Source organism: Citrus clementina, unplaced genomic scaffold (genome assembly GCF_000493195.1).
Source record: "Citrus clementina cultivar Clemenules unplaced genomic scaffold, Citrus_clementina_v1.0 scaffold_7, whole genome shotgun sequence".
NCBI lineage: Eukaryota > Viridiplantae > Streptophyta > Magnoliopsida > Sapindales > Rutaceae > Citrus > Citrus x clementina.
Window position 1 is genome coordinate 1,241,988 of NW_006262075.1, and position 12,054 is coordinate 1,254,041.

The following is a 12,054-nucleotide window of genomic DNA, read 5'->3' on the forward strand; positions in this document are numbered from 1 at the left end:
TATATATCATAACTATTAAATTATTATTATACGATTAATGGATGAATGTGTTAGATACAAATTAGGATCTTTAGCTTCAATCGGAATGTTTTGGTAACTTTGAAGATGGGCATTAAGTAAATTAAAAGTCTTATCTTAAATATTTATCTACTAATCAAGAAAAGTAGAAAGCATGAAATAAAAAACAGAAACACCAGCAGCTTTCTTTACCCCCTTTGTTTGGTTTCCTCACTTCTTCTTCATCGGGACGGCGTGCCGACACATTATCTGGTGTAGTCGAGCCCATCGAACTCATCTTCCCTCTTGAAATCAGAAGGTACCTTCGCGCGATCATCATCCATCCAAATCCTTCTTGTTATTTGCTTGATTGAACTCAATTTTGTTCTCATTTGATGTACGTATGTTTACTATTTTCTGCTTTTTTTTTTTTTGGGCGAATCGTCAGCCTTAATTTTGTACATTTCTTTAGCCTAGGGTTTGTTTAATGATCATTCTACATTTCATCACAATTTAGTTAATTAAATTAGGGTTTTGGTAGTTCAGATCGTTGAATTGAGCTTTCAAGTGTGTAAACTTTTATTTATCTTGTAAATTAGTAGACTTTTGACATTGTTGTTAACGAGAAATCAAAATTTTGAATTTATTTTTTTTCGTTTTCTTTTGATCTCATATAAGTGATCATAATCGCAAGCCTTTGGATATCTCACGATACTGAAAATGTGTTCTATTTATCCAAATCCCATTTATTCAGCTGGTATTAGTGTATTTTTTCTGCTTACATATCCATTTTTTAACTCGTAAGTGCAGCTTGGTTCTGATTTGTGGTTTTTAATGTTCAGTGATAGTGTGGCTGGAATCAAATAATGGAATATTTGAAGACTAGAAATTGGAAGTTCTTACACTTTTTCCAGAGTTTCAATGATTATACCTTTTGATATTTAGGAATCTAGGTGGACAGTGCATAGAATACATAGATTGAAATGTTGGAAAAATGTTAAAGTATGGATTGAGATACAATCCTGATTTTATAATCTTATCATGCTTATCAACTTGGTGGAGTTAGCAAATATCAACTGCATGTAGATTTCTTTGAATATACAGTGGGTTAATTTTTGTGCAGGCGTTTCTCAAAATTGTTATGTATAATCATTTTATTACTGTTTGCAAAGATAATTGAGTATTGATTGGGGACAAATTTGTTAATTTAGTGTTTAGACCACTCATATATATGTTTGTATCATGTAGGATAGGGAATGGCAGCCGAGGAAGATGTTGATTTGTCTAGTTTGAAGTCTCAGATAAGTGAAACTCATGAAATTTGGAAGCAAGAGATGGAACGAAGCCAATTCCAAGTGGATGTATTGCAGGAAAAGCTTATGGAGGTAAAAACTTGTATAAAGGATTCTGAAGAAGATGCAAAGAAGGACCTAGAAGTTCTTTGGCGAAGAGTGAAAACTACAGCAACATTATTAACTTACTTGAAATCAAAAGCTAGAATAATGGCTGTTCCTGACTTAGCCCATACATCATGTGGCATCAGACAGTTAGAAGGAGTTGGCCTTGTTGACAAGAATGGCACACCTTTGTCTGGTTGGTCTAGGAATGTTGACCTGTCTTCATTTAATGGTCCTGACGAAGATACATGGATTGGAATTAGTAAGCAGCTAGGGTCTTCAGATGAACAAGATGGAGCTTATATAGGTGAATTACTCAAATCTGTGCAGATGGTTACAGATGTAATGGAAGTTCTTGTTAAGAGGGTTATAATGGCAGAGTCTGAAACTGCTGTTGAGAAAGAGAAGGTAACTTTAGGGCAGGAAGAAATCAGAAAGAAGGCAAATCAAATTGAGAATATGTCTTTAAAGTTGGAGGAGATGGAGCGCTTTGCTTTAGGTACGAATGGTATTCTGAATGAAATGAGGCAGAGGGTTGAGGATTTGGTTGAAGAGACATCTAGACAGAGGCAGCGAGCTGCAGAAAATGAACAGGAGCTTTGTCGTGTGAAGCGGGATTTTGAATCTCTGAAAAACTATGTTAGCAGTCTTATCAGTGTGAGAGAAACACTTCTTTCATCAGAGAAGCAATTTCAAACAATTGAGAGGCTCTTTGAACGGTCAGTATGCGTTGAAATACTTGACTATACTTCATTTTATTGTTGAGTGTTTGTCAGTATTGTCAAGCATCATCTGTAGTAATGCTCCATTGATTTGACGACAGGCCATCAGCTGATCCTTTTTGCTAAGAAGAATCTTGCATGCTTTAATTCCCCTGGGAGTCCCCTCCCCACCTTGCCTTGGAAACACTATATAGACAAAGCTTTTTTGTATTTAACATGATAATAACTTAGTGCCGAACTTATGCTGAAACCATTGTGATTTGTCTGAAGGTGGCCTGGATGTTTCCCCCTTCTTTTATGAAACTCCTACATGCCCCATGTATTCTGACACTAGTAGGCCTCTTTGTTAACCTGAGTCTGAACTCAGTCAATAGGCTTATGAGTCTAGCAGTTAATTTCTGCATACAGAGAATCCTCTTCTATGGAATTCCCTCTCGCTCTTTGGCCAGTGCTAGTTGACATCTTTTTCTCATGTATCAACTGATTTTGTTCATATGGTATATTTATCTAATTATGTTGGGAAGCAGGCTAGTTGCTAAAACAACACAATTGGAGGGTGAGAAGATGCAGAAAGAGGCAGAAGTTCAGAAACTCATGGAAGAGAACGTGAGGTTAACCGCCCTTCTTGACAAGAAAGAGGCTCAACTTTTGGCCATGAATGAACAATGCAAAGTCATGGCCCTGAATGCATCAAACATCTAAATCTCACAGGCTTGTCTCGTTCTGCTCCCTGCTGGCATGTATGCCAGGTTGCTACCCAATTGGCAATTGGCAATTGCCAAGCTAACCACAGAAGCGGCAGGCTACTGAGCAATGCTGTTTGAAGATCTTGGATCTCGTCTTCAAAATGTTATTTATAAAGTGACCGGTCACTTGTTTTTACATGTTGCTACTGTTGGTTCGGAAAACTGAATCCGGAAAGTATAAAATCCAAAAAGTTGTGCCATTAGAATGAAAATTTGGTGTGTTAAAATCGAGATAGCTTTAATGTTTTATTTTCAGTCATGCATCTGTGATGTATATTTCTGAAATACCCGGGTTTCTGGCTTTCTGCAAACAATCAACCCTCACTTCACTACCTCGACTGATCAAATTTCCTTATTTTTTTCCCCCGGTCTGAACATCTTTGTTAATTTTTTGTTATTTGTGTGTTTCTTATCTTATCATACCAGTTTCTTATCTCTTTTAAACATTAATCTCAGGATTCAACAACGTCGAACGTGGGGATGACCAGTTCAAAACTAAAGGGGTCAACTCGAATTTAATGAAAAGCAAAGGCGTAGTATTGAATTTAACCAAACAATAGTAAGTAGTTTTACTATTATAACCTTCAAATATATCATTCAAGTGAGGGTGCGTTTGAAATTATATTCAGGAAATTTAAAAGTGATTTTAAAAAGATAAAATTTAATTTTAATGTTTAGCAAATTTCTTTGTAATCACTTTTAGTAAAATCGTTACATCATATTAAAAAAAATATGGAACCTAACATTAGATTTAAAAAAGTATGGAGCATGTTTTAAAATTTAATTTTAAGAATAAATTTTATACTTAATACAATTTTATATACATCCTTATATATATTATGAAAATCTCAAATTATCGTTGTTAATTAAAAAAATAAAATAATTAACTTTAAAGATATTATTATTACTACTAATCATATTGAAATAAAAAAATAAACTAATAATGTGAAATATTTACTTTAATTGTCAATGATTATATATACACAATAAAAAATATTATATATATATATATATTTATTTATAAATATATAAATAAATTTTATTTAATTTATAGTGCTTTAAAAAAATTTACTAAATTTTTTATTAATTTTATTTATAATTAATTATTTTTATAACACAACTAATAATAATTATTTTAAAAATTACAATAATTTAATTTAAGTTAAAAAAAGAGTCAATAATACAAATTATTATACCCTAAATCCTTAAGTCCTAAACCCCAAATACCCCGTTGCCCTCGAAAAACAAAAATTTACAAAATATTCAAATGTGTCCGATTTCAGAATAGATTACAACAGGAAACAGCTGAGATTCTGAAAGAATGGAAGGCGAAATCGAGCCGGTCGATTGTGCTTCTGCCTCAAAGCCACCTCGTATCGAAATCCCCAAAGTTCCTGATGATAGCGAGAAGCCGGTACTCTGTAAACCCTAATTTTGAGCTCACTCTTACTTCTTTCTCACTGGAGGCTCTTGTTGTGTTGTCAGTTGGCGCTTCTTTAGTTATTTTGCACATTAAAATTACACACACTAGTATTTAATTTTTCGAGTTTTGTATTTTAATTGCATATTAAGCTACTCTTTTTGACAGTTTGGCTTTTGTTTCTTATTTAGATTGCGATCAAGAGACTTAAGGATGTGGAAATTTGTGTTCCAATAGTTTACGGAACAATGGCATTTCATCTTGGTCGAAAGGCTAGCGAGTATGTGTTTTCATCACTTGCCGTTTTTATATTGTTAGTGTATATGAGTATAATTTCTGCTAGCTAACGTTTACTTTGTCGTTAGGTCTCAGTCGCATAGGTGGACTGTCTATGTTCGTGGGGCAACAAATGAGGATATTGGGGTTGTAATTAAGCGTGTAGTGTTCCAATTGCATCCCAGTTTTAATAACCCTACAAGAGTCGTTGAATCACCTCCATTTGAGTTACAAGAATGTGGGTGGGGGGAATTTGAAATTGCTATCTCGCTTTTCTTCCATAGTGACGTTTGTGACAAGCCGCTGGATTTGTGAGTAGTTTTTGCTTTGCGTTACTTTGTTGGTTTATCTGATAAGTTATGTTCTTTACTGATATATTGATTCGTTCTTTTCAGGTACCACCATCTGAAGCTATATCCAGAAGCTGAATCTGGTCCGAAGTCAACCAAAAAGCCTGTTGTCATGGAATCCTATAATGAGATTGTTTTTCCTGAGCCTGCTGAGGGTTTCTTTGCTCGTGTGCTGAATCATCCTGCTGTTGTTGTGCCGCGGCTGCCTGCTGGATTTGTCCTGCCCACCCCAGGTAAAGCTTCTTGCCTTTTTCTTTTTGGGGTTTGGGTTGGGGTGGGGGGGGGGGGGGGGGGTTGCAAATTTTTGCTTGTTAAGAAATCCATGTGGTTATCATTAGTGTTTGAACTTCTGCAGTGCCAATTGATAGCGTGCATGAGAAGGGGAGAGGTGATACCAAGAATCATCCTCTCAGTCACTGGTTTATGAATTTCTCAGAGGCAGATGAACTTTTGAAAATTGCATCAGCTCGCCAGCAGGTTAGAATCTTTTTTTGTTGATTTGATTAGCTAATTAACTGGGTTAAATTGTTTAGAAGAGTTCGTGATACATATAGTTGTAGTTATATTACTAATTGCTATCGAGTTTGCTATTTTGCTTACCAAGTAGTTTGGGAATAGTATCACCCATTACCTCTTACCACCATCTATGGCTACAGCCAGTTCTTATAATGGCGATTAGTTGAAGGTGGTCATTATAACTTGTTTTCGTTCCATGTCTGACTGTCCTGTATCATCTGGGATACAAATTATAAGTTCTTCCACAACCTTTCACATGGTAATGAGTATGACTGTTTTAGAGAGGCCATTTCTAATTACATAAACCATTGGCCCCACTTTACTGATACTTTCTGGCACTTCTGCTTTTAATTACATGAACTATTGGCTCCACCTTTGTGGTACTTTCTGGCACATCTGCTTTAGTTTTGGAAACCTGGAATTTTATTTTATCTGATTGCTTATGCAAATTGCTAGGTGCAAGCGCATATTATTAAGCTGAGAAGAGAACTGAATATGATGAACGGGCTGCCGCCACCACCAAATCCTGCATCTGGGCATGATTATGCATGATCATTGTAGAATATGTTTGGGTTTTGTTAGCAAGTGTAAATTGTGGAAGATTGGTGATGTTAGGTGTAAACAAGTAGATTAATCCTAGTTCAAATGACCTTTTTAGGTTTATCTTATTGTATTATAAATGTATATTTTCTGTAAGAGGCAAGTGACTCAAGTATAGCAGTGTAACAACAATGAATTATTGTGAAGTAGTTTGCTAACTCCCGCCGGGGGCGGGGGGTGGGGGACTATGGATTTTGTATTTGGTCTGATTGTGTAAATTTAAAGAAAGCTTGAGGCGAGGCAGTTAGTTGATTTTTTTGTCTGTTTCGCACAGAGAGAGAGAGAGAGAGAGAGAGAGAGAGAATGCTATTGTTTGATGTTGCAGCTGCTAGTTGCTTGGTTATGCACTTTTGTCCTAGTTCATGTTTTCTGAAGTTGATTGAAAGTGCAACATTGCTTAGATTTAGTTATGGGACGCCAACTTGCTTATGCTAAATTCCTTTTATAGTTAGTGCTTGTTTGTTATGGCTTATCTAATGGCTACAAGTACTTATCCCATAAGCTCTTTTTGAAATTTTTGTTGTTGATTAGGCTCCATTTGGTATAACATTTGAAATAGAGCTCATTTAAGTAGATCTTGTGTTAGTAGAACTTTTACCAAAATGATTTTAGTTATTTAGTTGTCAATAAGAACTTTTATTAAAAATGATAAAATTATTTTAATAGAAAAGTTTTTTAAAGTTATGTCATGAAAAAGATGAAATAAAATTGTTAAATATGTATAGATTGATTGTCTGTGGAGATAAAAGAACTTATTTAATCGTTAAAGTTTTACTTAAAAAATAACTAAACAACCAAAAAATATATATTAAAAAGAGCTTATGAGATTGAATAAGTAAACATGCACTTAGTTGTTTCTTGAGTAAAGTTTTTGGGGTTTAAATAAATTATTTTATCTCTATTAATAAAATTTTAAATTTTGTACTTTTGGGAGTAGAGGTTTGAGAGTTTTTTTTTTTTAAGTTTAACTATTTAAGACGTCTGTTATTTATTTTACATTGTTATTTCATTCTTTTTATAACATAATTTTAAAAATTATTTATTAAAATAATTTTAAAAATTATTTATTAAAATAATTTTAAAAATTATTTATTAAAATAATTTTAAAAATTATTTATTAAAATAATTTTACAATGTTTAATAAAAACTCTCGTTGTAACCAAACGATTAAAATTTTTTGGTAAAAATTTTATTCAAAAAAATTATGTTTGAAAAGTTCTTTCAAACGGAGCCTCAACATTTCTTTCACTAAAAATTATTTTAATAAATAATTTTACAATGTTTAATAAAAACTCTCGTTGTAACCAAACGATTAAAATTTTTTGGTAAAAATTTTATTCAAATAAATTATGTTTGAAAAGTTCTTTCAAACGGAGCCTCAACATTTCTTTCACGCATATACTTCTTTATTCTTCAACTTGTGTGATCTTTATATGTGTTCATTCTCCTGTTGGTTTTTATTTATCTAGGACAAGTCTTAGGAGTAGGACTTGTGTTATCTTTACTTAATCCTACAAATAACTTTCATTTAAATTATGTATGGGTTGATTGCCACCAAAGGGATAGTATGCATAATAACAGACCTGTCTTGCTAGAATTGATTTACAATAAGAGATGTTCTTGAAACAATTAAGACAAAAGTTGATTGAATGGTTAAATCTGTAAGCTGAACTCAGGCGCTTGGGCAATACTGATCATTTTCGGCTTTACAAGTTTGTTCTATTTGGATGTTTTGACGACACAAGTAACATGGGCTTCACATGTTCATAATCGTGCAACGGTCGCCATCTACCGGCCCATTATAACGGACCCGTTATTATGGTCCGGAGAGAAAAAGACGAAGAGATTAAACAAGGGAAATCGTTGTTAGCTTTGCCTCTTGATTGACAACGATTGGCTATCCTCTCGCTTTATCTTTCACACGCCTACTTATTGTTCAGTCCCAGAACATGGGCAACCGCCATTGCCCATAGTCTTTCCTATACTCTCTATCTGCACAAACGTGGCATCCATGTCCAAGAATTTTGATTGAGTTGGGTTTTTGGTAGCAAGTGATAATCAAGATTCTTACCCTCGGAGACTCATAGTTGCCCTTGAATGTATCGAAGATTGAAGGTTAATTTTATCAAGCCATAAAGAAAGATAAAAAGGTAAAAGTTGAACCTTTTGAAAAATAATAATAAAAACAAAAATCAAATGAAGGATGTTGATTAAAGATACGCAGGGTGCGTTTGGGATTAAGGTTGGACAGTTGTAATTTTTTAAATTACAATATTGAAGTGTTTGGTAAACATTAATTACTGTAGTTTGAAAGTGTGTTGATTTAATTTTTTATTTATATAATAAAAAATTTATTATATATTTAATAATTTTATCAAAATTATTATTTAAAATTTATATTTATTATATATTATTAATTTTTATTTAATAATTATATTTTTTTACAATAACTATAATTTAAAAAATATAGTACTTCAATCCTAAAAAAGACTGCAGTAAACTGAAAATATCGGAGGTATCCAAAAAGACAGTAATATGAAAATATGGGTCTAGAAGATATATTGAATGACCTCGGGGGGAATTCGGCTTAAAAGTGGGAAAAGAATGACGCTACTTGCGGGCCCAATTAGTGTCTGTTTACTTCTCTTTTCTCCCTCATAATCTCTGTATTATTTAGCTTTCTGGATTGGGTTTTGATTTGGCCCACTAGGCCAGTCATCATGAAAAGAGCGTTAGACTGTTCATCCACGCGTCCTAAACGTAATTAAAAGAATAATAATAGGGAAATTTACAACCGTCCACCTGTTTGTTTTGCCTTTTTCAAAAATATATAAATACTTTTTTTTTCAACGCGCCACTTGAAGTTTGCTTTTTGTTACATTCGTCCACTTCCGTCTAATTTCTATTAGCGAATTTAACGGAATGACCTTTTTACCCCTCAAAATTATAATTTAACCCAAAATAAATAGAAATTGGAGATCAATTGGATGGATTTAATTTTTTTTCAAAGGTGGATGCTAGAAATTGGAGGAAAATAATGTTTGTTACTAAATTTAGAAAATTTGTATTTATTTTTTTGGAGGAAAATAGTGTTTGTTGCTTGCTAGATTTATAAATTTTGTATTTATTTTTTCTCTTTCAAAAAAATAAATACAAATTTTCTAAATTTAGCAAGCAACAAACACTATTTTCCTCCAATTTCTAGCATCCACCTTTGAAAAAAATTAAATCCATCCAATTTATCTCTAATTTCTATTTATTTTGGGTTAAATTGTAATTTTGAGGGGTAAAAAGGTCATTTCGTTAACATCCGTTAAATCCACTAACGAAAATTAGATGGAAGTGGACGAATGTAATAAAAAGCAAACTTCAAATGGCGCGCTGAAAAAAAAATGTGTTTATGTATTTTTGAAAAAGGTAAAATAAACAGGTGGATCATTGTAAATTTCCCATAATAATGAAGACGTGTGCCCTAAGGTTGCTGGAATTTGAACTTGAAATACACTTTCGGCTTTTCATTAAACATATTTATGAGACTATAGGTTTGTCTTGCCTCACATTGACCTTGTTCATCACGGAGAATATGTTACAGAGTTTCCATAATAAATGCTTTCACTGAAAGAGCTTTTAACAAAAGTCTCTTGGTTTAGCTTTACGAATAGACACTTACAAGCAACTATTACAAAAAAAAAAAAAAAAGACTTTGCAGAAGAAAAAGTTAAAACGACTCTCAATTCTCAAAGTATGTTTGCAAATAATTTTTTTTTTCAATTACATTGCACCTTAATCCCACCTCATTCTCGGATTAAATCTATCCCCCTAAACTTGAATTTGAGGCCTGTTGTTTCCACTGCACGAGTTAAGTCAATAGACTATGACTATGCATGAAATTATTAATTAAATAGAAACACGCAATTGCAAATAGGGAAAATTCCAACCTACCCCTAAATAAATTGATATTTTACACCGCGTCTCCAACAAATTTAACTTGTTGCACCGTGCACTCAAAAAAATTGACATTTTGCACTGCGCCCCCAATTCCGTTAATTTTTCAGTTATTTCTAACGGCTCCGTCTAACTTTTGATTGAATGACAAAAATACCCCTCTATGTAAAAAAACAAAATTTTTAGCTCATTTAATTTTTTTAAGGTTTTTTTTTCAATTGCAATAAAAAAATTTCTTCTTACATGTTCATTGTCACCACTATTATTTTTCCTTTAATTTTTTTAAAGATTTTTATTTTAATTGCAATAAAAAAAATTTCTTGTTACATGTACATTTGTCACCACTATTATAAGATTATTTTCCTTTAATTTTTTAAAGATTTTTATTTTAATTGCAATAAAAAAAATTTCTTGTTACATGTACATTGTTACCACTATTATTTTTCCTTTAATTTTTTAAAGATTTTTATTTCAATTGCAATAAAGAGAATTCCCATTAAAATTAATTTAAGAAATAAACTTTCAATTTTACCCCTCCACCGTTAAACTTAACTGAGAAAATAACAGAATTGGGGGCGTGCTGCAAAATGTCAATTGTTTTGGGTGTGCAGTGCAATAAGTTAAATTTATTAGGGATGCGGTGCAAAATATCAATTTATTTGGGGGTAGGTTGAAAATTTCCCTTGCAAATATACAGTGGGACAGATTAATATAAGCCGAAAAGGGGAAGATGAATAAAGAAAATGATAATGTAAGAGGAGGTGGGCAAGGAAGAAAGTGAAATACTCAGGTTTCTGTTCCCCTAAAAAGGCACAGCGATTCGGTGGGCCTAATGCCTGTTGGCTAGTTGACCAGATGGCTAATTGCTAACCGGAAGAAGGGCTCGTAACTCATTTAAGACAGCGTAAGTTAAGCCCAGCCAAGTCTAGAAGATAAGCCGAAACGACGAAGCGTATAATTACACTAGTAGTACGAGACAAAAGTTTGGCCTCGGTCGCTAACTCGTTATGACGCTATGGGTCGATTTGGTACAGTTTTTTTTTTGTTTTTAGTAGAGTTTTAAAAATAGAGTTTTCGATAAAAAAAAAAAATTGTTTGGATATTAGGTTGCTAATTAAAGAAGTTTTTTTGAGCCACTAAATTGTTTGGTTCCATAATATTAAAAGTATTTTTGTAAAGTCAAATTATCGAAAAGAATAACTAAAAGAATTTATTTTAAATAATAAATTTAGATAAATTACGATATTTATTATTTAATATACTCACTTTACACAAAGATTTAAAATAAACTTCAATTAAATTTTAAATAAATCTCATAATTCAAACATGCAGTAATAAACTTTATCAATATGCACCAAAACTATCAACTAAAAAGTTTAAAATAAACTTCAAAAATCAAAACAAAATCTTGCAAAATGAATAAACAACAAACAAATAAAATAAATACAACAAATAATTCACATAATACATATACTTAGGGGTGGGCAAAATCGGGTTCGGGTCGGGTTCGGGTCAACCCGATCGGGTTTCGGGTTGTTCGGGTTAGACAATGAACAATCCGAACATAACCCGAATTAATGACCCGACCCGAACTATATTCGGGTCGGTTCGGGTCGGGTCATTAATTCGGGTTATGTTCGGGTTGGATTTAAAATGGGTAGAATTGAGTTCGGGTCAATTTGGGTTAGTTCGGGTCAGTTCGGGTCAATTCAGGTCGGTTGAAATAGGGTCAGTTCGGGTCAATTCGGGTCAGTTCGGGTCGGTTGAAATCAGGTCAATTCGGGTCAGTACGTTTTTTTTTTTTTAAGAACCCGATCGGGTATTCGGATTGGGTCGGGTTTGACCCGAACCGATCACAACCCGATCGGGTTTGTAAATTTCAAACCAATCGGGTTTCGATCCTAACCCGATCCGACCCGAACCCGAAATTTATCAGGTCGGGTCGGGTCGGGTAAAATGCCCACCCCTACATATACTAATTTGTGTGGACCACATGACCATATGAATATATTAAACAATAGTAAAATAAGTGAATAAAGTGAAAAGGTAGTTGAAAAATGGCTGTAAAGTGAAGAGAATAAACAA

General features: G+C 33.1%; 2 protein-coding genes across 4 annotated transcripts; both read left to right on the forward strand.

The window, feature by feature from the left end:
• The first annotated feature begins 107 nt into the window (after nucleotides 1-107).
• LOC18035886 lies at nucleotides 108-3,074 on the forward strand. 2 transcript variants are annotated; one of them, XM_006425446.2, is made up of 3 exons: nucleotides 108-394; nucleotides 1,246-2,113; nucleotides 2,644-3,074. In XM_006425446.2, the coding sequence occupies exons 2-3, from the start codon at nucleotides 1,254-1,256 to the stop codon at nucleotides 2,816-2,818; spliced, it is 1,035 nt and encodes a 344-aa protein (XP_006425509.1). In that variant the 5' UTR covers nucleotides 108-394; nucleotides 1,246-1,253; the 3' UTR covers nucleotides 2,819-3,074. The 2 variants fall into 2 exon arrangements, with proteins under 2 accessions (XP_006425509.1, XP_006425510.1); XM_006425447.2 differs by having other exon boundaries at nucleotides 109-316.
• Nucleotides 3,075-4,087: 1,013 nt separating this feature from the next.
• On the forward strand, nucleotides 4,088-6,260 carry LOC18035922 (transcription initiation factor TFIID subunit 14b). 2 transcript variants are annotated; one of them, XM_024180648.1, is made up of 6 exons: nucleotides 4,088-4,283; nucleotides 4,474-4,562; nucleotides 4,648-4,869; nucleotides 4,954-5,141; nucleotides 5,264-5,385; nucleotides 5,881-6,260. In XM_024180648.1, the coding sequence occupies exons 1-6, from the start codon at nucleotides 4,260-4,262 to the stop codon at nucleotides 5,974-5,976; spliced, it is 741 nt and encodes a 246-aa protein (XP_024036416.1). In that variant the 5' UTR covers nucleotides 4,088-4,259; the 3' UTR covers nucleotides 5,977-6,260. The 2 variants fall into 2 exon arrangements, with proteins under 2 accessions (XP_024036416.1, XP_006425511.1); XM_006425448.2 differs by having other exon boundaries at nucleotides 4,088-4,276.
• Nucleotides 6,261-12,054: the final 5,794 nt, after the last annotated feature.